Source organism: Setaria viridis, chromosome 6, assembly GCF_005286985.2.
Source record: "Setaria viridis chromosome 6, Setaria_viridis_v4.0, whole genome shotgun sequence".
NCBI lineage: Eukaryota > Viridiplantae > Streptophyta > Magnoliopsida > Poales > Poaceae > Setaria > Setaria viridis.
The window spans coordinates 32,509,652-32,533,154 of record NC_048268.2 but is presented as its reverse complement, the minus strand read 5'-3'; the positions used below and the strand labels follow the sequence as shown (position 1 = coordinate 32,533,154).

The 23,503-nt window shown below is 49.3% G+C and overlaps 4 protein-coding genes across 5 annotated transcripts; 2 read left to right on the top strand and 2 right to left on the bottom strand.

Moving 5' to 3' along the window:
- Positions 1-852: 852 nt before the first annotated feature.
- On the top strand, positions 853-4,588 carry LOC140223046 (heat shock protein 81-1-like). Its single transcript, XM_072294382.1, has 3 exons — positions 853-1,094; positions 1,831-2,253; positions 2,849-4,588. Exons 1-3 carry the CDS (start codon positions 969-971, stop codon positions 4,394-4,396), a joined length of 2,097 nt encoding a protein of 698 aa, XP_072150483.1. The 5' UTR covers positions 853-968; the 3' UTR covers positions 4,397-4,588.
- An 8,488-nt stretch (positions 4,589-13,076) lies between these two features.
- Positions 13,077-16,690, top strand: LOC117861004 (heat shock protein 81-1). Its single transcript, XM_034744453.2, has 3 exons — positions 13,077-13,308; positions 13,938-14,360; positions 14,960-16,690. Exons 1-3 carry the CDS (start codon positions 13,183-13,185, stop codon positions 16,505-16,507), a joined length of 2,097 nt encoding a protein of 698 aa, XP_034600344.1. The 5' UTR covers positions 13,077-13,182; the 3' UTR covers positions 16,508-16,690.
- A 918-nt stretch (positions 16,691-17,608) lies between these two features.
- LOC117861923 (pentatricopeptide repeat-containing protein At2g22410, mitochondrial) lies at positions 17,609-19,952 on the bottom strand. Its single transcript, XM_034745442.2, has one exon. It carries the CDS (start codon positions 19,573-19,575, stop codon positions 17,863-17,865), a length of 1,713 nt encoding a protein of 570 aa, XP_034601333.1. The 5' UTR covers positions 19,576-19,952; the 3' UTR covers positions 17,609-17,862.
- Positions 19,953-20,093: 141 nt separating this feature from the next.
- On the bottom strand, positions 20,094-23,435 carry LOC117861005 (uncharacterized). 2 transcript variants are annotated; one of them, XM_034744456.2, is made up of 2 exons: positions 23,097-23,435; positions 20,094-22,128 (listed from the first exon to the last, which is right to left on the bottom strand). In XM_034744456.2, the coding sequence occupies exon 2, from the start codon at positions 22,020-22,022 to the stop codon at positions 20,370-20,372; it is 1,653 nt and encodes a 550-aa protein (XP_034600347.1). In that variant the 5' UTR covers positions 22,023-22,128; positions 23,097-23,435; the 3' UTR covers positions 20,094-20,369. The 2 variants fall into 2 exon arrangements, with proteins under 2 accessions (XP_034600347.1, XP_034600345.1); XM_034744454.2 differs by lacking the exon at positions 23,097-23,435 and adding an exon at positions 22,844-23,068.
- Between the last annotated feature and the right edge of the window lie 68 nt (positions 23,436-23,503).

Sequence of the window (23,503 nt, the reverse complement as noted above, 5' to 3'; positions counted from 1 at the left end):
GGGCGTTGGCTGTTCCACCTGGTCCCCCGGTTCAGGGAATAGGCTCGCGCTGCGAAGGAAAGGATTGTTTTTTCGCTTTCTCCTTTTATGTCTGCAACTTAGCATTCAGCTATAAGTACATTGAATTATAAGCTATTGCAAAATAAGTCTACTATATGATTATATTTTTTTTTCTTTTGCTTTTTTTTCTGAGGATACAAACTGCATAGGGCTAAAAAGAATTCACGTCAAAATTGGTTTATAGCGGTGTGTAGGAGGGTTCACGTAATCTGAAATGTGTTTGTTTGACACATCACTCGCCGTTCTGTATATTCATTATCAGTGTGGTTGTTACGAACTCCTAAAATGGAAAGACAATTAGATGGTAATCTTTTGGTAAAGTACACTTATATTTCCTTCCAGAAGCTTCCCTGCAAGTTGCATTAAATAGAGACAGTGTCTACTATCTCCCGTTCTTAAACGGAGCAGAAATTTCACAGAATTTGGAAATTATTGCGATCACGACAGTCGACAGACGTATTATCAAAGCTCCCAAACGCAACTCAAAACACGAGAAAAAGTTCGTGCAAATCTTATACTGGACTCTTCATTATTTTTTTCAAAACAAAAAACCTTTCGTAAATCAAGCAATACACGAGCTCGTAGATGGACCTGCCAACTGCCCGTTAATCGTAAGGTAAATCATGCTCTAAACCCACCTCGCTCTAGAACCTTCCAAGTCTGAAAAAAGAAAGACACAACGCCCACTGACTCGTGGGCCACGGGGCCTCCAGCCCCAGCACGGCTGGGCCTAGAAGACTTCGGCCCAACGGGAAGTCAGTCAACCCGCCCCCAATATATCACCCCACAGGGCACCCGCCTGGCCGCCTCCCCATCTCATCTCAGGCTCCCTCGGTTTCCCCCAAACCCTCGTCGCCTCCTCCCAAGCGCCGCCGCCCTCTCCTCGCGTTCGGAAGCAAGGTCTCGCCATGGCCTCGGAGACGGAGACGTTCGCCTTCCAGGCGGAGATCAACCAGCTGCTCTCCCTCATCATCAACACCTTCTACTCCAACAAGGAGATCTTCCTCCGGGAGCTCATCTCCAACTCCTCCGATGTAAGTTTCCCCCCTACCCGCTCGTGCTCTTCTGTTTGCGGCTCTAGATCTGTGCGCTAAGCCCTCGTGTCGTTCAATGGATCGGTGGGTTCCGCATCGTACTTCGGATCTGGTGATAGGGGGTTATATAGGGTTTTGTGCTAGTTCGTGGTTGACTATTCAGCTTAAATCCACGACATATCAACCTGTACTTCTGAAGTCGTAAATAGTAATTTTGTCAGATCTCGGCTGTGTCTGTGGCATCTGTACTTGCAAGGTTTATGACTAATCTGAACGATCTGAAACCCTAGCGAGAACCGTGAGAGCGTGATTGATCTTGATAAATGTAATCTTTGCTAGGCTGGTTTATTGTAGTACGTGCTTCAACAGCTACATGGTTAAGTTGATTGCGTGTTGATGCAGTTAATTGTGTTTATTGCAGTGCTAATCTTGAATGTACAAATGCAAGCATGATTGGTCTTGACAAAATAAATTTATCTGGTCTTCCTATGTCAGAATGGATTATGCTGGGAAGGTAGAAGGCTTTGTAGTTGGTGCTTCAACAACTACATGGTTAAATTGATTGTGTGTAGTGGTTACTCGTGTTTAGTGCAGTAAATACCTTGTTACCCTATTCTGACAGAATAACCTCCTGATAAATAATAATAGTGAAAGCTGTGCACGTTTCATTTAATTACTTTGTAAGCACTGAATGATGTATCAATCCAACCCTGAATGTTTTTGTGGGCTTTGACAGGCCTTGGACAAGATCAGGTTTGAGAGCTTGACGGACAAGAGCAAGCTCGATGCCCAGCCAGAGCTGTTCATCCACATTGTTCCTGACAAGGCCTCCAACACTCTGACAATCATTGACAGTGGTATTGGTATGACCAAGTCAGATCTCGTGAACAACCTTGGTACCATTGCACGGTCAGGAACAAAGGAGTTCATGGAGGCTCTGGCTGCTGGTGCTGATGTGTCTATGATCGGTCAGTTTGGAGTTGGTTTCTACTCTGCCTACCTTGTTGCTGAGAGAGTTGTTGTGACCACCAAGCACAACGACGATGAGCAGTACGTGTGGGAGTCTCAGGCTGGTGGATCCTTCACCGTCACACGTGATACCTCTGGGGAGACCCTTGGCAGGGGTACCAAGATGATCCTCTACCTCAAGGATGATCAGGTATAGCAGAAACTTCCCGGATTAGTGCCTGTGGTGTGTTAATTACTATTGGTGATGCTGCCATAGTTATTTACTGTTTTATAGGATTATTTAGATACAGCTGATGCTTTTTGGTCGTACCTTTGTTGAAATCACACGGTTCCATTATGCTATGTTAGTTTGTGGTGCTGATCTGTTGGGAAGCTGAATTGAAAGCATATATAGCTCCAATATGTTTGGTTTGTTATAACTAACTGTAAATGTGGATTACATTAGATTCACTCTTAGAGGATCATTTGGGATATTGCTGTTAGATAACGCATTTCCCTGATTGGTAAGAACAATGTAGCATGCTATTTATCTAATCGTAGTCTTTTTTTGGAATAACTTTGCTCTTCAGATACTATAATTATAGAGAAACTGAAATTTTGTTTTGCATGTGTGTCTAGTTATGACATTATTTTGGGATTATATCAACAAGTTGATGTACAGTGATAATCATTAACTGTCTTAAATTTACTGTTCTACTGAATATTTGAGTTTTTGACGTTTGAATATCTGAGAGTAATTCCATCAGTTTGAACACTCTCTTATAATTTTCTTCTATTTTCTGCAGTTGGAGTACCTTGAGGAGCGACGCCTCAAGGATCTGATCAAGAAGCACTCTGAGTTCATCAGCTACCCCATCTCTCTCTGGACTGAGAAGACCACTGAGAAGGAGATTTCTGATGATGAGGATGAGGAAGATAAGAAGGATGAGGAGGGCAAGGTTGAGGATGTTGATGAGGAGAAGGAAGAGAAAGAGAAGAAAAAGAAGAAGATCAAGGAGGTTTCTCACGAGTGGCAATTGGTCAACAAGCAGAAACCTATCTGGATGAGGAAGCCTGAGGAGATCACCAAGGAAGAGTACGCTGCTTTCTACAAGAGCTTGACCAACGACTGGGAGGAGCATCTTGCCGTGAAGCACTTCTCTGTTGAGGGTCAGCTTGAGTTCAAGGCTGTCCTCTTTGTACCCAAGAGGGCCCCCTTCGACCTCTTCGACACCAGGAAGAAGCAGAACAACATCAAGCTCTATGTGCGCCGTGTCTTCATCATGGACAACTGTGAGGAGCTGATCCCAGAGTGGCTGAGCTTTGTCAAGGGCATCGTTGACTCTGAGGACCTTCCCCTCAACATCTCCCGTGAGACCCTCCAGCAGAACAAGATCCTCAAGGTCATCCGCAAGAACCTGGTGAAGAAGTGCATTGAGCTCTTCTTCGAGATTGCCGAGAACAAGGAGGACTACAACAAGTTCTACGAGGCCTTCTGCAAGAACCTCAAGCTTGGCATCCACGAGGACTCCCAGAACAGGACCAAGATCGCTGAGCTCCTGAGGTACCACTCCACCAAGAGCGGTGATGAGCTGACTAGCCTCAAGGACTATGTGACAAGGATGAAGGAGGGCCAGAGCGACATCTACTACATCACTGGTGAGAGCAAGAAGGCTGTGGAGAACTCCCCCTTCCTTGAGAAGCTGAAGAAGAAGGGCTATGAAGTCCTGTACATGGTTGATGCAATTGATGAGTATGCCATTGGCCAGCTGAAGGAATTTGAGGGCAAGAAACTCGTCTCTGCCACTAAGGAGGGCCTGAAGCTGGATGAGACTGAGGACGAGAAGAAGAGACAGGAGGAGCTCAAGGAGAAGTTTGAGGGCCTCTGCAAGGTGATTAAGGAGGTTCTGGGTGACAAGGTTGAGAAGGTGGTGGTCTCTGACCGTGTGGTGGACTCCCCGTGCTGCCTGGTCACTGGTGAGTATGGCTGGACCGCCAACATGGAGAGGATCATGAAGGCCCAGGCGCTGAAGGACTCCAGCATGTCCGGATACATGTCCTCCAAGAAGACCATGGAGATCAACCCTGAGAACGCCATCATGGATGAGCTCCGCAAGCGTGCTGAGGCTGACAAGAACGACAAGTCTGTTAAGGACCTTGTCATGCTGCTGTTTGATACTGCGCTCCTCACCTCTGGCTTCAGCCTCGATGACCCCAACACCTTTGGCAGCCGCATCCACCGAATGCTAAAGCTAGGCCTGAGCATCGACGAGGACGAAACCCCGGAGGCTGACAGTGACATGCCCCCTCTTGAGGACGATGCCGGTGAGAGCAAGATGGAGGAGGTCGACTAAGCGCTGCTTGGTGGTTTTCTCGAGTCGAGAGCTTAGTTATTCTGGTTATTCCTGAACCTTGAGTTTTTTGTTTATTTTGTGGGGTGCTACTTTTCCTAGCCTGCATCTGCATGCGTGGTGCTAGGGTTATCGAACTGCGTACGTTAGTTGTCGGTGGTATAGTAGCATTATTATTATCCTGTTATCTTCTAACTTCTGTTTCTTCTCGTTTGCATTCTGTTTTTCGTGTCACTTTTTTCTTAAGCTTCTATCCGTTTTACTTTCACTTGCACCGCATTATTTTAATAGTTGATTTGAATTAATTAGGGCATTTGCGTGTTTTGTGGTTTTGCAATCCGGCAGGTTAATAAAATTTGCCCCGGCCTCTGCAGTGATTACCAGGCAGTGGTCTCGATATCTTACAGAAAAAAGATTTGTTGGTTAATCTGTGTGCATCTGATCTTGTGAATCCAACAAGAATATGCACAAGATAGAATCAAGAGTGCTAGCAGTGTAGCACATTGTGACATGCTGACACGCAAACTCGGGGGGCAATGTTACGGGGACTATTAATAACTAGGATGATCAGCGCGCTTCGCCGCGCCTGTATCCAGTGCGCTGGAGATATTGAGGGGATCCTCTAAAAAAAGGGGTTTTCTAAATGCAGCGGATGATGCAGGAAAACGGTACTTCAAACTTGTGATGCCAAGAATCAGTAGCTTTTTTATGTAAAAAAGTATAATTAGCTTATCTAATTAGCACAACAGTCGTCATCCAAAAACAAACTCATCATTCATGTATGTACCCAACAAATGAGATGAAAGAACTTAAAATGTTACAATAGTTACAACAATCATGTCATAGAGACGCGTCGGTCTCATCCATTAAACAGTCACAATCTAAAGATTAGGAATACACCATATAAAGAGTCTTTCAAGGAAAACGCATATGTCCTCGTAGTCAGAAGGGGAAACTCCTTCCTATTTTTTTTATTCTAGATCCATTTAATTAGCTTCCACGGGAAGTTGAATCCAGGCTTACTAGTACTACTTAGGCATTCTAACCACTAAGCTAGAGACCATTTCGCAGCAGAGAACAAACTTACATTTTGTTAAAGAGCAATCCTCCATGCATTTATGTATTATTCAATCTCAGTATGGTGTCTGACTTTTAAACACTCAGCTGAAAAGTGCCAATAAGCTTGATCAAACTTAGTAAACAACTATCATTGCTTAAAACCAAAAAGGTGTAAAAATTGAAATGATAGGTAGGTGATTGCTTTTATGTGTATATGATAAGCTCCATTTTCATTCCAATAGCTGACATAATCATTACCCAGATGTGTGGAGTAGTTGTGGGGTAAATGGGTTAACATAGCTTTATAGCTGCTGTTCGTTTGTGCTGGCTGCATAAGCAGCTGCAGCTGCACGCCTGCACGGGACAGCAGGTCCACAATTCAGACTCAGAATGCTTGCTTGGCTATTGCAGCTGCAGTCGCGGCGTTGCAGCAGCAATCTCTACCGAACGGGCTCATATTTAATAGAGCCCTAGAATAGCACACAATTTCGCACAGATATAGAACAACTTAAAAGTAGCTAAAATTTTCTGCTGAATGGATCAATATAGTTGGTAAAGAAGGAAACGTGTTATAGCAGATCTACTAAGGCACATATTACTTGAAGTTACAGAATTGGAAAATAGAATTAACTATCTCCTGTTGGGCGTTGGCTGTTCCATCTGGTCCCCCGGTTTCAGGATCAGGGTATTGATTCCGTTCGCTCTGCAAAGAAAAGGATAATTTTTCGCTTTTCCTCTTTTTTTGTCAGCAACTTAGCATCCAGCAATAAATATGCTGAATTACAATCTGTTGCAAAATAAGTTTACCCTATCATTGCCTTAATTTTTTCTTTTGCTTTTTTTCGAGGATACCCATAAAAACTGCAGGGGCTAAAAAGGACGCACATTAAAATTGGTTTATAGCTGCATGTGGTAACAAGAGTTCTGCCGCGATCTGAATGTGTTTGACTGAACGCATCACTCGCCATTCTGTATCTTCATTATCGGTGCAGTTTTTTTGGACTTTTGAAAGCAAGCATATGACAATTGGACAGTAGTCACTTAGTAAGTTAGTAGTTTGTTTTGCGAACCTAGTAAGTTAGTAGTTAACTACACCTATATTCCCTTCATAAACTCCCCTGCAAGTTGCATAAAAAAAGGAGACAAGGTCTACTCTCTCCCGATGCTAAAAGGGAGGATAAATTCCACGAAATTTGAAAATTATTGTGATCACGATAGTCTTACTATTAGTGCTTCCAAACGCAAAGTTTTCTCTAGCTGAAAACACCTTATACTGGACTCTCTTTTTTTTTTCCAAACAAAAACCCATCCCCCTCCACCACGGCGGCTGCCATCGCTGTCTTTCTCGCGACCACCGCGTTCGGGACTGTAGAGATCCTATACGCTGCCGCTTTTGTCGTGGGTCTGGGCACCGCGGCTACGCTTGCCCCATGGCGTTCCCACGTGAGCAGACTCCCCACCCGCGCCGCCGTCCCACAATCCCACTCCCCGCGTCACGTGTGCCAATCAACGCGGTCCCCTTCCTCCCCCGCAGTTCGCCTCCGCCTTCCGCCACGCCAACGCCTCCGCCCACCCCGCTCAACCTCCCTCCTTTCACCACGGCCTTCGACCTGCTGCGTATGCTTGCCTCCACAAGCCATGCCCCCGCGGTCGCGGAGCGTGTGGCTGAACCGCGCCACCTTGCCACGGAGGAGGGGCCGTTCTACCTCGGTGACCTCTTCCGCGAGCCCCTGGACAAGGGCAAGCGCGTGGCGCTTGGTGAACCCTCCTCCCCCCAGCTCCGCGCGTCGCGTGCCATTCCTAAAGCACGCGACATCCGTGTCGTTGGCGTCGCCTCTCCGCGTCGCGCGTCTGGTGCCAACACGCCCGTCCCCGGGTGCTCGCCTCCCCTGACGCCGCCGCCGGGACTCGCTGCGCCTGTGGACCCAGTGTATCCGCGGAGGGGCGCGTCCAACGCTTCGGCGAGCATGTCCAACGGCGAGGCCAACAGCGCCCTGGAGGAGGAGTCGGTAGACAACGACGCCTTCGACGACGGCCCCGACTACCTGGAGGTCTGGGTCAACGAAGGTGACTGGGACCACGCCTCCCGCTTTGCCTTTGTTTACGTGGACCCCCTGGCTGCTGCAGCGGCCCCCTCCCCTCTGATCCACGCCGCGCTCCATGTCGCGGCGCCGCACATGCGCTTCCAGCTGCTCCCGTCGCCGCGTGGCGTGGCGCTGCTGCACTTTGGCTCTCCCGCGGCGCGGGAGATGGCAATGGACGTGCAGCCGGTGCATATTAACGACGCCACTGTCACGCTTGAGCGCGCGGAGGAAACTGATGATCGCTTCGTTCGTGAGCCAGAGTGGCTTGCGCACGTTGCCATCTGGAATCTGCCTCCTGAGCACTGGTCGGTCGAGCAGGTGCGTGACATCCTACGCTGCGTCGGTACCCTTGTGGAAGTGGATCCCTTTTGCAGCCCTGGCTTCGACCGTTCCTGCATGCGTGTGGTGATTGAGCTGCAGCACCCTCATCTCCCCAGCCGCCTCGGAGTCCACACCCCGAGCGGCCGCGGTGTCGTTCTGCGCCTGGGCGGTCTGACCTTCTGGCCGCGCGAGCAGCAGTTCGACGAGGCGGGGGACTAGATCCCGTTCTTTGGCCCAACTCCGCCACCACTGCCACCTCCTCAAAACAACGACCTGCACCCCCCTCTGCCGCCTAACAACCCAGCGCCTCCGCCCCCACCAGCCGCATACCCGCCCGAGCAGCGGCATCCCACGCCGCTACACCCAGCTTCGTTCACTGGCGCCTCCATCCTCTGCCACGGCTTCATAAATCCTTTACCCCTACCGCCCCTGCCCGCTTTCCCCATCCTGATCCAGTTACCCCCCACAGACACCAGCGGAGACCTGGGGAGCTATGGCGCCAGACCGGTCCCGCTCCTTACCTGGCGCCCCGCTGCGCCTGAGCCATGCCTGCCACCCACGCCTCCCAACACGCCGTTGCCAGCACACTCTCCCATGCCACCTCTCGGCACTGCTGCGCCCTCCCCTCCAACCCCGCCACCTGCAACATCAGATGCGCCCCCCCGCTGCCCATCTCGCCCACCCCTCCGCAAACGCCACAGCGCCCGCCTGGCAGCAAAAGAAGATGGAAAATTCGTGGATGCCACTTCCAAAGCAGCCCAGCTCAAAGCTCTCCGTGATAGCCTCGCGCTCTGTTCGTCTGCAGTTCAAGCCCATGTTGCCAAGAAGAAGCTGTTGACGAGGAAGAAGAAGCCAATCTCTGGAGCGGACTTAGTGAAGCTTGCCGATGCTATTGGGCTCGGTCAGGAGACGGCCAAGGCTCTGTACTGGGTCCTTGCTATCGGGAAGGCCACTACCGCTCAGCTGAACAAGGTGCTTGATGCTCTTGATGCCTGAACTCAAGAAGGCTTGTGCTTGTTTCTGCTGCTTGCCCGCTCTTTGCAGAAACACCAGTTATCTGCCGCCTGTGTGATTCTGATGTTACTTCGCCATGGCTCTAGTGTTTGGTCTTCCAGTGTCTTAGCTCTTTGTCTTGTGCCTTTAGTTGATGTTCTTCTGCTCCTGTTCTGGTGTTGTAATCGTACCTATGAATCTTAGTTTGAGTTCCTTTTCCCTTCTATCCTGGAATGTTCATGGCCTCGGAGATCCGCACAAGTGCACTGTTGCTAAGGACTCTATTTCCTCCTCGCATTCTAGCATTGTATGTTACAGGAATCCAAGCTGCGTGGCCTGGATGGCCTCAAAGCTCGTTCCTTCCTGCCTCCAACCATCACCGCCTTCCGCTGTGTTGATGCTTCAGACACGCGTGGTGGAATAATCACTGCGTGGGATCCGTCGATGTTCACCTTAGATTCTTTCATCACTCGACGCCATACTCTTACTACTTTCCTTTCCTCCACGGCCTCAAACTACTCCTTCGCTGTTACTAACGTCTATGCTCCCGCGGACCATCGCGACTCTCTGTCCTTCCTTGAAGACCTGCATGAACTCGCCCAGCACGTTACTGGGAGCTGGGCGTTGGTGGGAGACTTCAACCTAACTAGGAGTGGCCAAGAAAACAGCAACGGCTCCTCCCATCACGCCCTCTGCGATGCCTTCAATGCTACTATCGACGGGCTCTCCCTCCTTGACCTGCCTCTCCTAGACCGCCTTTTCACCTGGTCCAACCACCGCGATTCCCCTACTCTCACCCGCCTCGACCGCGCTCTCTTCAACCTAGCGATGAGCACAACCTTCCCGAACTCCTCCCTGTGTTCCTTACCAAAACCCACCTCTGATCACACCCCTCTCCTCCTTCAAATGTCCACCTCTATCCCGAAAGCCAACGTCTTCCGTTTTGAAAACTCCTAGCTTAAGGATATAAACTACCTCCCTACCATCCTGCTAGCTTGGGCTCAGAACGGTGACTCTGATGCGGCTAGCGCGATTGCTCATGCGCTCAAGACAGTCCGCTGTGCGTCTAAGGCCTGGGCGCGATGTAAGCGCGCTCCTCCCGCTCTCCCCTCCAACTGTAAATTTGTCATATATTTGCTTGATGTGTTCGAAGACTTCCGCTGTCTTTCTCCAGGCGAAGCGCTGCTGCGTCAGGCGTGTCAAGGCAGGCTTGCACTGGTGCTGCGCGAACGGGCCGCGTTCTGGAAACAACGTGGCAAGTTCCGCGCTATGCGGGAAGGCGATGCGAACACGCAGTTTTTCCACGCGCAGGCCACCCTCCGGCTGCGCCGGAATAACATCCGTGCCCTAAACATCAACAGGGTGGTGCTGAGCTCACACCAGGAGAAGATGACAGCTCTCACGGTACACCTCCGGAGCTTGCTTGACGAGCGCGCGGTGAACCTGAGCGGGGTCGACATCGCATCCTTGTACTCAGGCTTGCCGCGCGCGGCGAGCGCGCCGCTCCTTGCTCCCTTCACCGAAAGTGAAGCGCGAGCTACTGTCCGCGCGATGAACAGGACAAGCTCACCGGGCCCCGACGGGTTCGGCCCCTCCTTCTATGCCGCTGCTTGGGACACAGTACGGCACACGGTGATGGCGCTCACGCAGGCGTTCTAGGAAGGGACTGCCGAGCTCGAGTGTATCAACCGTGCCTATATTGTCATGATACCGAAGAATGAGGCAGCGATGTCGCCGGGCGACTACAGGCCGATCTGCCTGCAAAATTGCTCCCTCAAGATAGTCTCCAAAATGATGACTTCACGGCTCTAGTGTCAGATCTCCAAGCTGGTTGACCCAGACCAAACAGGCTTCATCAAGGGGCGTTCAATCTCTGAAAATTTCATCTATGCAACTGAGTTGATCCAATGCTGCCACAAACGAAAACTGCGTACTGTGGTCCTGAAGCTGGACTTTGCAAAAGCATTTGATTCAGTCGATTGGCGCTGCCTGGCTGCCGTTCTCGCCACTCGGGGGTTCCCTGCGCAATGGACTGCGTGGACCCTCTCGCTGCTGCACAGCTCCAAGCTAGCGGTGCTGATGAATGGAGTGCCTGGGCCATGGTTTCCCTGCAAACGCGGTCTTCGACAGGGTGATCCACTGTCTCCTTACCTGTTCCTGCTCGTTTCAGATGTGCTCCAGCAAATGATCAAGCAAGACCGCATGATACTCCACCCGGCCAGCTCTGACCAACTGTGCCCGGTGTTACAGTATGCGGATGATACATTGATCCTCTTGCAGGCCGGCCGTGATAGTGTGGTGGCCCTGAAGCGAGTGCTGGAACATTTCTCTGATCTCACTGGGTTGCACATAAACTTTGGCAAAAGCACAATGGTTCCTATGAATGTTGACACACATCTGGTAACTGCCTTGCAGCAGGTCCTTGGTTGCCAACTTGGCTCGTTTCCTCAAACTTACTTGGGTCTCCCCTTATCAAATGAGAAGCTCAAACTCTCGGCCTTCACCCCTCTGATTGCCCGGGCAGATCGACGGCTCAATGGATGGCGCGCCTGCCTTCTCAACTCCACGGGGCGAGCTGTGCTGATAAACAGTGTCATGGATAGCCAGTTGACGTATGCAATGTCCATTCTCCTCCTCCTCCCCCTAGCGTGGTGGATGCTTTAAACCATCGACGACAAAGTTTTCTTTGGGATGGAGAGGATACGGTCAGTGGTGCTCAGTGTCTTGTCGCCTGGGAACATGCCTGCCAGCCGAAAGAGCAAGGGGGGCTAGGCATCACGGAGCTTGGCGCGAAGAACCAAAGTTTGCTGCTGAAGCTTCTACACCGCATCTTCCGGCCCGGGGAGTCCTCCTAGGCGCGGTGGGTACGTGAAAGAATTGATCTAGCCTCGCTACAAGGAACCCTGGAAGGTGTCCATTGGACAGCACTGGGCAGCATGCTACCGCTATACCGTGTTGTCACGAGCTCTGAAGTTGGCAATGGCGAGAGCACGAGCTTCTGGCATGACAGATGGCTATCTGCTGGCCGTCTGGCTGCACTGTATCCCGCTCTGTACTCCCATGCTACACAACCGGAAGCCTCGGTGTCGCAGGTCATTGCCGACGGGATCCCCAGGCACCTAATGCCCAGGCGGACCCATGCGGCTGCTGCTGAATTGGCCGACCTGAACCTCAGGATTGGCCATATTGCCCTGAGCAGTGCTGAAGACCAACGGCACAGCACTTTGGCCCCGCCAAACGCGCCCTTCCAATCTGGTGCTGCCTACAATAAGATCATGGAAGCAACCGGGTCCCCTACCTGCAACTTTGCCAAATTCGTTTGGTCCAACCGAGCACCCCCTCGAGTGTATTTCTTCGCCTGGCTGATGGTTCAGGAATGGATTGCCGTGCAAATCTTGTCAAGAAGCACATCCTCTCTGACCCGGCGTGTGCGCTATGTGGCCAGCCAGAAGATTGCGATCACCTGATCCTTCACTGCCGCTTTGCTGCTCAAGTCTGGTCGGCGCTGTCCGCGGATACAACTGAGGTCTCGGTTCGATGTCTGTGGAACATTCCCCGCCCCACGACGGTGCCGCGGCGCCACTACTCCAGTTTCATTCTTCTCATCTGTTGGTTGCTATGGAAATCCCGCAATGAGCTTGTTTTCCAGAACATTACCCCGTCGTTTGGGCGCTTCTGGCTCGCATGCCGCGATGAAGCCCGGCTATGGAGCCACCGACTAAAGGTCGAGGATCGTCAGATAGCGGATGCCTGGTGTTTACTTTTTTGTTCAATGTAAACTAATGTAATCTCCATCCCCCGCCCTATTTTTTGCTTAAGATCTAATGTACTTGCATTTGGCCGACCTTCAGGCCCTATAATGAAATCAGGTGGGGCACTCCCCCGTTGACCTTCAAAAAAAAACCTTTCGTGCGTACTACGATAGTTAGTGAGCAATACACGAGCTCGTAGATGGACCTGCCAACTGCCCGTTAATCGTAAGGCAATCATGCTCCAAACCCAGCTCGATCTAGAACCAGTCTGAAAAAAACAGAGTCAAAGACACAACGCCACTGGCTCGTCGGGCCAAAAGAAGGAACTCAGCCCCGGCACTGCCGGGCCCGGAAGACTTCGGGCCCATCGGCAAGTCAGTGTCAACCCGCTCCCCGCGCCCTCCACCCCTTCCCGTCTCTCGTAGAACATTCCAGAACCCCTTGTCTCCCCTCCATATAAGTCCCCCCACCCCCAGGACCAACCCAACGCTCCCTCGGTTCGCCTCAAACCCTCGTTGCCTCCCCCCAAAGCGCCGCCGCCGCCGCCTCTCTCTCCCCTCGCGTTCGTGAAAGCTTCGCCATGGCCTCCGAGACGGAGACGTTCGCCTTCCAGGCGGAGATCAACCAGCTCCTATCCCTCATCATCAACACCTTCTACTCCAACAAGGAGATCTTCCTCCGGGAGCTCATCTCCAACTCCTCCGATGTAAGTTCCCCACCTGGTCCCGCTCGTGCTCTTCTGTTTGCGGTTCTAGATCTGTACGCTAAACCCTAGCGTCGTTCTATAGATCGTTGTTTTCGCATCGTACTTCGGATCTGGTGATGGGGGGTTATGTAGGGTTCTGTCCTAGTTCGTCGTTGACTGTTCAGCTTAAATTCGCGGCATGTGAACCTGTACTTTTGAAGTCGTAAATTAGCTCATAATTTTGTTAGATCTCGGTTGTGTCTGTGGCATATGTACTTGCAAGGTTGATAACTAATCTGAACGATCTGATGCGCCAGTGAGAACTGTGAAAGCGCGACTGGTCTTGATAAATATAGTCTTTGCTAGGTTAAGTTGATTGTGTGTTATGCAGTTAATTGTGTTTATTTCAGTGCTCATCTAGAATGTACAAATGAAAGCATGATTGGTATTGATAAAATTTATCTAGTCTTGCTAGATAGAAGGGTCGGTTTATGTTGGGAAGGTAGAAGGCTTTGTAGTAGGTGGTTCACAGCTACTTGATTAAATTGATCGTGTAGCGGTTAATTGTATTTAGTGGTGCTAATCTAAATAGCTGATTACCCTATTCTGACCTAATAATCCTGAACTATTATTTTTGTGCGTTTTGACAGGCCTTGGACAAGATCAGGTTTGAGAGCTTGACGGACAAGAGCAAGCTCGATGCCCAGCCAGAGCTGTTCATCCACATTGTTCCTGACAAGGCCTCCAACACTCTGACAATCATTGACAGTGGTATTGGTATGACCAAGTCAGACCTCGTGAACAACCTTGGTACCATTGCACGGTCAGGCACAAAGGAGTTCATGGAGGCTCTGGCTGCTGGTGCTGATGTGTCTATGATTGGGCAGTTTGGAGTTGGTTTCTACTCTGCCTACCTTGTTGCTGAGAGAGTTGTTGTGACCACCAAGCACAACGATGATGAGCAGTACGTGTGGGAGTCTCAGGCTGGTGGCTCCTTCACCGTCACACGTGATACCTCTGGGGAGACCCTTGGCAGGGGTACCAAGATGACCCTCTACCTCAAGGATGATCAGGTATAGCAGAAATTCCCTGGAAGGTTGCTGTATGTTAATCACTAATGGTGATGCTGCCATGTTTTAACTTATAGGATTATTATTGTTATTATTTAGATAGTGCTGATGCTGTTTTTGCTATTGCTTCGTTGAAATCACATTGTTCTATTATGCTGTAGTTTGTGCTGATTTTTTGTTGGCTTATTGCTAAATTGTAAGCATGTTATTCCTCCAACATCTTTTGTTTGTTATAACTGATTATAAATGTTGATAATAGGAACTTGATTATTATTGAGGCTGGGCTTGATTCACTCTAGGATTAGTAGGAACATTTGAGATATTGCTGTTAGTTTGTGCATTTCCCAGATTAGTAGGAACAACATATCATGCTATTTTAATCGTAGTAATGTTTATTTTTCTGGAATGAGTGCTTAAAGTATGATCATTATAGTGAAACTGGCAATATTATGGGATTATGTTAGCAAACTAATGACATCGACATTAACTGTACTAATTATGCTGTTGTATTGATGATTTTTAGAGTTTGTTAGAACATCTGTAAATAATTCCATCATTTAGTTCTCTTCTTATTCTCAAAAATTTGCTCTTGTTTTCTGCAGTTGGAGTACCTTGAGGAGCGACGCCTCAAGGATCTGATCAAGAAGCACTCTGAGTTCATCAGCTACCCCATCTCTCTCTGGACTGAGAAGACCACTGAGAAGGAGATTTCTGATGATGAGGATGAGGAAGATAAGAAGGATGAGGAGGGCAAGGTTGAGGATGTTGATGAGGAGAAGGAAGAGAAAGAGAAGAAAAAGAAGAAGATCAAGGAGGTTTCTCACGAGTGGCAATTGGTCAACAAGCAGAAGCCTATCTGGATGAGGAAGCCTGAGGAGATCACCAAGGAAGAGTACGCTGCTTTCTACAAGAGCTTGACCAACGACTGGGAGGAGCATCTTGCCGTGAAGCACTTCTCTGTTGAGGGTCAGCTTGAGTTCAAGGCTGTCCTCTTTGTACCCAAGAGGGCCCCCTTCGACCTCTTCGACACCAGGAAGAAGCAGAACAACATCAAGCTCTATGTGCGCCGTGTCTTCATCATGGACAACTGTGAGGAGCTGATCCCAGAGTGGCTGAGCTTTGTCAAGGGCATCGTTGACTCTGAGGACCTTCCCCTCAACATCTCCCGTGAGACCCTCCAGCAGAACAAGATCCTCAAGGTTATCCGCAAGAACCTGGTGAAGAAGTGCATTGAGCTCTTCTTCGAGATTGCTGAGAACAAGGAGGACTACAACAAGTTCTATGAGGCCTTCTGCAAGAACCTCAAGCTTGGCATCCACGAGGACTCCCAGAACAGGACCAAGATCGCTGAGCTCCTGAGGTACCACTCCACCAAGAGCGGTGATGAGCTGACTAGCCTCAAGGACTATGTGACGAGGATGAAGGAGGGCCAGAGCGACATCTACTACATCACTGGTGAGAGCAAGAAGGCTGTGGAGAACTCCCCCTTCCTTGAGAAGCTGAAGAAGAAGGGCTATGAAGTCCTGTACATGGTGGATGCAATTGATGAGTATGCCATTGGCCAGCTGAAGGAATTTGAGGGCAAGAAACTCGTCTCTGCCACTAAGGAGGGCCTGAAGCTTGATGAGACTGAGGACGAGAAGAAGAGGCAGGAGGAGCTCAAGGAGAAGTTTGAGGGCCTCTGCAAGGTGATTAAGGAGGTGCTGGGTGACAAGGTTGAGAAGGTGGTGGTCTCTGACCGTGTGGTGGACTCCCCCTGCTGCCTGGTCACTGGCGAGTATGGCTGGACGGCCAACATGGAGAGGATCATGAAGGCCCAGGCGCTGAGGGACTCCAGCATGTCCGGATACATGTCCTCCAAGAAGACCATGGAGATCAACCCTGAGAACGCCATCATGGAGGAGCTCCGCAAGCGTGCTGAGGCTGACAAGAACGACAAGTCTGTTAAGGACCTTGTCATGCTGCTGTTTGAGACTGCGCTCCTCACTTCCGGCTTCAGCCTTGACGAGCCCAACACCTTTGGCAGCCGCATCCACCGCATGCTCAAGCTTGGCCTGAGCATTGACGAGGATGAGACCACTGAGGCTGAGACCGACATGCCCCCTCTGGAGGATGATGCCGGCGAGAGCAAGATGGAGGAGGTCGACTAAGCGGCGCGGTTGTTTACTTTTGAATTGAGTTAGCTTAGCTTTTGGTGTTATTTCTGAACCTCGTTGTCAGTTTATTTTGTGTGGCATTACTTTTCCTAGCCTGCAATACGTGGGGCTAGATGCTATGGTGGATTATCGAACTGCGTACTTGTCGGTGGTATAGTAGTATTATTATTGTTGTTATCCTGCTGTCTTCTAATTTCTGTTTCTTCGCGGTTCTCCATCTTTTTTCTGGATGTCAATTTTTTTCTTCCGCTCATAATTTCTATGTTTTAGCTTTCACTTAAACTGCATTATTTTTAATTATTTGATTTGAATTAAGAGTGGTAGCACATAGTGACACAACAAACTTAGCTATTTTAGTTGGGAGTACTTCGTATATTTTGATAAAAATGGGTAGTATTTGGTAAAGAAAATTAGATTGGTCATTTTGACGAAGCAAACTTAGCCATGTAAATAGTAACATCTGCAAAGGAATTTCGTACGCAGATCCTCCGAAGGATGCAGCAATTTTCAGCAGTGTTAACACAACTATTTTCTAATAATGCATATCTAATTTTCTTACTCAAATGTGCTTGATGGCTAACAAACTGAAGGAAATAGGAGTTGGTTAAGATGATGCTCTATCTATGAATGTAAGAGCGTTTGGATGAAGGAAAAGGCGACCCTTCAAATTCTATGTATGTTTAGTGTATTTTAATCAAGGAAAAGTTGACCCTTTAAATTCTATGTATGTTTAGTGTATAATAAAGTTACATTTGCAAACACGTGCAGTCCATTTTCTTAAAACGTCTAAGCACCTTTTGAGTATTTGCCGATTTTCTCAACACACCATCTTAAGAAACACATGATGTACATTCACAACCCTATTGTTCCTTTAGAGCAGCACCCTTAGGAAATTATGTATTTGCACTGAAAATGCACCAGGCTCCTGATAAGAAAGAATAAATAATAACCTGTGGTCCATCAGCTGAAATTTGGACACATTAAATATGATTTAACTGTAATGCATATCTTGAGAGAGTAGAGACGGTCACTTGGAGAAGGTCACCTGAGTCGATGCTGGAGGTCAAAGCTAGTCATAGTGAAGCAGAACAACCGTGAGGTGAGCATCTGAGATATGAAAAAGATGCACATAGAGTAGCAGTGATCGTGTCGTCAGACTGAAGTGAAACAGACATCGTCGAGGACAATACAGCCATATGAATAAAAAGTTAGTTCTATGATTCTATCTCTGCCTTTCGCTAAGTTTATGTCCACGCAAAAACTGGTTGCTTGCTGGGGTTATATACATAACCTCTATATTGGCTGGTGAAGAATGCAATCTAACCTAAAATGCTAAAGCCCCTTCAAACCTATTGCATTGAGCTGGATGATGCCGGCAACTTTCTAATATTATGCTTCTGCAGAAAACCCCTTGCCTCTAGAGCATCAGCCCATTTGCCAGCAGCAGCGTAAATGTCAGACACCAGAACATGGCAGCCAGGCTGCTTTGTATCAAGATTGAGGATCCCACGCTGTACTCTTTCAGCCACATCAAATCTCTTATGCATTCGACTTGCACCTAGTAGCGCACCCAAAACCTTGACATCCGGGGCCATTGGCATGCTCCGAATCAGCTCCTCTGCCTCATCCAGAAGCCCTGCACGGCCCAACAAGTCAACCATGCAGCCATAGTGTTTGAGCTCGGGCTGCACCTCAAAAGCAGATACCATGCTCTGAAAGCACCGCCGACCCTCATCGACCAGCCCAGCATGGGCGCAAGCTGTCAGCACACTGACGAATGTTATGTCGTTCGGGTTCTCTCCTGACCTCTTCATCTGCTCAAACACATCAATGCATTGGGAAGCATCACCATTTACTGCAAGCCCCGTAATGAGTGCATTCCAGGCAGAGACATTCTTCTGATCCAGGGAGTAGAAAATTTTTACAGCCATGTCTGTTCTCCCACACTTGGAATACATGTCTATGAGAGCAGCACCAAGATTGAACTCATTGTCCAGAACCATTTTGTGCTTGCCGATGAAGGTGTGAGCCCACCTCCCTTCCTCTAGAGCTGTCAAATGTGCGCATGCCGAGAGCACACTCACCATGGTCACCTCATTAGGCCGGATACTGCTCTTGCTCTGCATTGACCTGAATAGCTCAAGGGTTTCTGCATAACGTTCAGCCTGTGCGTACCCGGAAATCACGCATGTCCAGGAAATCACATCCTTCTCCGGCATCACATCAAACAGCTCCCTTGCGCCATCCATCTCGCCATTCATCGTGTATCCCCTGATCATCGCGTTCCACGACACCAAATTCCTGACTGGCATCTCATCAAACATCTTCCTCGCCAATGGCAGCAGCCCATGTCTCGCAAACCCTGTCACCATCGAGTTCCATGTGACGACGTTCCTCCCAATGGCAGGCATCCGATCAAACATCTCCCTGGCAACATCCAGCTCCCCAGCACCCGCGTACGCTCCCACCATCGCGCTCCAGGACACCCCATTCCTCTGAGGCATTTCGTCGAACACCCGTCTGGCATTCCCAATCTCCCCGCACTTCACGTAGCCACCAATCACCGTGTTCCAAGAGACCACGTCGGCGACCTCCGCGCACGAGTCGAACACGGCCCGCATCGACGCCGTGTCGCGGAACGCCGCGTACATCGCGAGGAGCGAATTAACAACGTAGATGTCGGCCAAGAACCCGCGCCGGGCAGACTGGGCGTGGACCTGCGCACCCGTGCGCGGGAAGGAGGGAAGCCTGGAGGCGGACTTGATCAGCGGAGGGAAGGTGAAGTGGTCGGGGAGGCAACCGGATCGGAGGAGGGAGGAGAACGCGGCGAAGGAGAGGCGCGGGGAGGGGGACGCGGCGGAGGCGCGGATGAGCAGGTTCTGGAGGAAGGTGGCGGAGGAGGGGAAATGCGGGAAGTAGAGGCTGGAGAGGGCGGCAGCGAGGTGGGGGTGCGAAGGAAGGAGGGGTATGATGCGGCCGAGGTGGTACGGGCTCTGGCGGATCTCGCCGGCGACGAGGAGGCGGCCGAGGAGGACCGGGAGGTGGCGAGGCGGCGCCGCCATTTCCCCTTTTGGTAGAGGACGGGGAGAGTTCGTTCGAATATTTTGAAGCCTCTCCCAAGCTTGAGCCGTAAGATCGGCATCAGACGGGTGAGATCACGGTACAGAACCACTAGATGACAGCCCTGTTGACCCTCTGGTTGATACGATATTATATTTAAAGAATTTTTTGAATGGGAATCGGAGAGCACCTATCAAATTTAAAGGATCAGTGACAAATCAAATTCAAATTTAAGTTTGAAATTGTGATCTGAAATGAATAGAATAGAAGTCGGTGTCAGCCAGGCCAGGTACGCCAGAATTAGGGAGTGGGGTACCTAATGGTGGCCAGCTAATCACGTTTTAGTTCATTTCTTTCTCCCAGATTAATTACGTGGCATGTCATTGTAGTTAATCTTAGCAAATTTTGAGTCGACCCAATGATCCAAAATAAGTCGAACTTGCTTTCCTAGGCAATATTCTTGTCCCATAAATTTTTAGTACCCAGTTCTCTACTAGGAGATGCTACATTGCGAATATAATGGCAAAAAATTCAGGACATGACTTTAGCAGAAGAAATAATTCAGCTCATCAAGAAACAACAATCCTGAATATGTATGGTATAGCAGGCAAAAATCCCCCTGAACTTAGGAGAAAGATATGGCTGATTTGCATACTTCAACAGTTCAGTTATAGAAGACTTTGGTCCTATCGATGTCATAGGAGAACGGAAAAAAATGCATGCTTTCCGATGTTAGGTGGATGCTAAATTCTATCCCCAGTTATGTTCAGCTCTGAATGTTTGCAATTGCCGAGCTTCAGAGTTTGATTGCCTTCGCTTTCATGTTGGTCATGCTGTTTAGCACACTTGGTGACACTGCATCTTCCACCATAGTTGACCTCTTGTGCGGCTTTCTCCTTGCGTAGGTGTAAGCAAATTGTCGAGCTTCTCCAACTTCAGTAACAGGCTTGGCAGGAGGTGCCTCCAGCTTTATGCCATCATGGTACTTGCTCATGGTTTCCAGTTGCTCTGGAAAGCTGTTATGAGGTGGGTACATCCTTGTGCCGAGGTTCAACATCTCTGAAATACTTTCAGCATTTCTTGAACTGTGTGTTGTCTTGTATCCATTCATTTGATGATCATCACTAGCTCTCGCACATGGATCAGGAGAACTTTGATGGGCTATATTGTTCTGATGACCAAAGTTCTTCAAAAGGTCTTTCATGTGGGCACATTTTCTGGTGTCATATGCGTCATTGACACATGTTAACCTAAGGTTAGCTGCTGGATAGAAGTCTCTCAGCATCATGGAAGGGTAAACTGCATTGTGCTCCTCTGGAACTGTCATTTGGACTCCAGGTGGGCTTTTGCCTATCAGTGCATAAGTTTCCAGTGTACCCTTCCATTGCAAGGGACTTGGTTGTTGACTAGCAGACGTACCACTGACTGTGTTGATGTGAGAAGATGAATTCTCAGAAAAACCATGTACATCATGTGCAAAAGCATGAGGTGGAGCGCAAAAGCTAGAGCTCTGCATTCCTAACTGATCAACTAGAATCAGTCCAGGTCTGTGATGTGACCCTTTACTTTCATTAATAAGAGAAGCACAACCAGTCCTTATTTTCAGCACACCTTTTGGTACTTTACTACAATTTTGCCTGGGGTGACTGGGAGGATGGAAGATTGGACTTTCCAATGAGTTCATTTCTGCTGATTTGGCTGCATAATCTGTTTCATTATGTATGGTTGAACAATGAGTGGTTGATGACACATCCATAAGTTTGGCTCGCTTCATTGGCAAAACAGTGGCAGTTTCACCTTTGATAGTAGTTGGTAAAGTGGAAATGCTAAGACCAACACACGGCAAACTCTTCTCATATGCCCAGTTGTGCGAGATGGGAACCTTCGCTCTAAGACTAGTACTCGTATCAGAACTTCTCGACACCTTGGCCACGGATGCAAATTTACCAGCCATACCATCATGGTACAACTTCAGGAAATGATAATGTCTTCGTTTTTGAAATGTCATCAGTAACTCTCTTGCCTGAGAAACTTGTGGTGAATAAAGCCCACCCTTCAATCTAAGGAAAAAGCTTCTAAGTGGACTTCCAAAGAACATAGCATCACCATTAAACAACTCTTTCATTGTTGTAACGAAGTCATGTTGTTCCATGTCTGGGAGGGAAGCTGCTAGACAGAATCTATCATCTTCCGTCAGGCATGAATTCCACGTTTCCAGAGAAAGAACCTCCATCAAGTCAGGCAGATCATAAAGCCCATAGGGCACATTGCAAATCTGACCTCTTGACATTGCAAGCTCACAGTCCACCTCTGCAAGTTCAGAGTCATCAGGTTCATGAACTGGGAAGCTCTGAAGCAGCATCCTTTCATCTCGTGTAAGGTCCTCATCTCCGCAGCTGTAACCACTCTTTGCTGCAGGCTCACCACTAGCTATCTTGACAATCCCCATTGGCCAAAAAAGGCGGCCCAATACTCCAGTTGGATAAGAGATAATCAAAGTAGATGATATTCAACTGAATTTCGAGCAAAACGCCACTTCATCAGATAGAGGGTTCCTGAAAGGGGGAAATGAACAGATGCATTTTAGCACTTTACTCAACGATGTCCCAGAAACACATTTCATGGAATGGTGTATTGTTGCAGTGGTTAACAACACAAAATGCATTTCAGAACCATAACGATCGAAAGTAATAAGCGATACTGACAGTATGGCAGCATTACGATTCTTTCTAGGAACACGATGCACGGAAGCTTTCTGTTTGTAAGCAACATTTCCCATGTCACTAAACTAATTGTGCACAAATGGTTCCTCTAGTGAGCAGCATCACTGCAGCAACAGAGTAAGGCATCAAGTTTGATCCATGATCTCCTAGCATTTCAGGAAGCAAACAAGCAACAACTGAAACTGCACGACGCGGCACAACTCTAACGATTCTACGCGAATTCTCAGGGTCGAACAAAAGTCGCCGATTTTTCTCTACAGTCGTGCATAAACCACGGAAATCACAAGGAGACATGCCAGTTTCTCAAAGAGGGAAAAAAAACACTAGGAATCACCGAGCCCTCACACGACGAAGCCATCAATCCTACGAACCAACGCGAATCGCCAGCCGCAACCGCGCAATTCCGGGACGAGCAAAGCCCCCCAGCGCGCAGACTACTGCCCCCCCCCCCCCCCCCCAAAAAAAAAAAAAAAAAAAAAAAACTCAAGCCCACCACCATCCCCAGCCACCAAGACCCGGACGATCGACGAGTGGGGGGAACGCTAACCGTGCGCAACGCGGCGGGGATCGGATCGGAGCCGCCGGCCGGCCGGCGTCGAGGCCAGGGAAGGGAAGGGTTTGGGGAATGGAACGGGGTGGGAGAGTGGTGAGGAGGTGGGGTGGGGGGATGCCCTGCCGCCCCGTCCCCTCGCGGTACTGTGCCGCAGCGCTGTTGCGCCTGCGCTGCTGCTGCCTTTGCTTTGCGTTGCGTTGCTTTGCTTTGCTTCCCATTTTGTCCCGCGGGTGTCCGGCTGGCTTACCATCCGCGGCCGCGAAAACCACGCGGGGCGCACGGCGGAAAGCGCAGGGATTTAGTGGTGGTGCCGGCCGCCTGGCCTCCCCCTCCTGGCTCCTGCCGCTGTAGCGCAGCCGCAGGCCGCAGCGGCTGCGTTGCCGGCAAGTGTAGCGGCCGCTTTTCGTCTCTTTTCGGCTGCCTTTCTCTCTCGTGCAATTCGGTCCTTGGGCACGATTCTTTGCATTAGTTTTGCGGGGAATCCTTGCGGTTCTATGCTGACCACAAGGATTTCTTTTCAAGTTGCTGCAAGCAGAGTAGAGCCGACATGAGTGGGCATGTGAGGATCAAGCTAGCACTATTCTCCCCCTTAGTGGCAAAGAGTGTCACTAACATATGCAACACGTAGCAAAGTTGTAAGTTTATAAATCTATT

Excerpts from the sequence above, each read along its gene's own strand:
- LOC140223046 (XM_072294382.1), top strand. The coding sequence starts at position 969 with ATGGCCTCGGAGACGGAGACGTTCGCCTTCCAGGCGGAGATCAACCAG. Across the intron at positions 1,095-1,830 it reads TCATCTCCAACTCCTCCGAT|GCCTTGGACAAGATCAGGTT; the intron begins GTAAGTTTCCCC and ends GGGCTTTGACAG. Across the intron at positions 2,254-2,848 it reads TCTACCTCAAGGATGATCAG|TTGGAGTACCTTGAGGAGCG; the intron begins GTATAGCAGAAA and ends TATTTTCTGCAG.
- LOC117861004 (XM_034744453.2), top strand. The coding sequence starts at position 13,183 with ATGGCCTCCGAGACGGAGACGTTCGCCTTCCAGGCGGAGATCAACCAG. Across the intron at positions 13,309-13,937 it reads TCATCTCCAACTCCTCCGAT|GCCTTGGACAAGATCAGGTT; the intron begins GTAAGTTCCCCA and ends GCGTTTTGACAG. Across the intron at positions 14,361-14,959 it reads TCTACCTCAAGGATGATCAG|TTGGAGTACCTTGAGGAGCG; the intron begins GTATAGCAGAAA and ends TGTTTTCTGCAG.
- LOC117861923 (XM_034745442.2), bottom strand. The coding sequence starts at position 19,575 with ATGGCGGCGCCGCCTCGCCACCTCCCGGTCCTCCTCGGCCGCCTCCTC.
- LOC117861005 (XM_034744456.2), bottom strand. The coding sequence starts at position 22,022 with ATGGGGATTGTCAAGATAGCTAGTGGTGAGCCTGCAGCAAAGAGTGGT.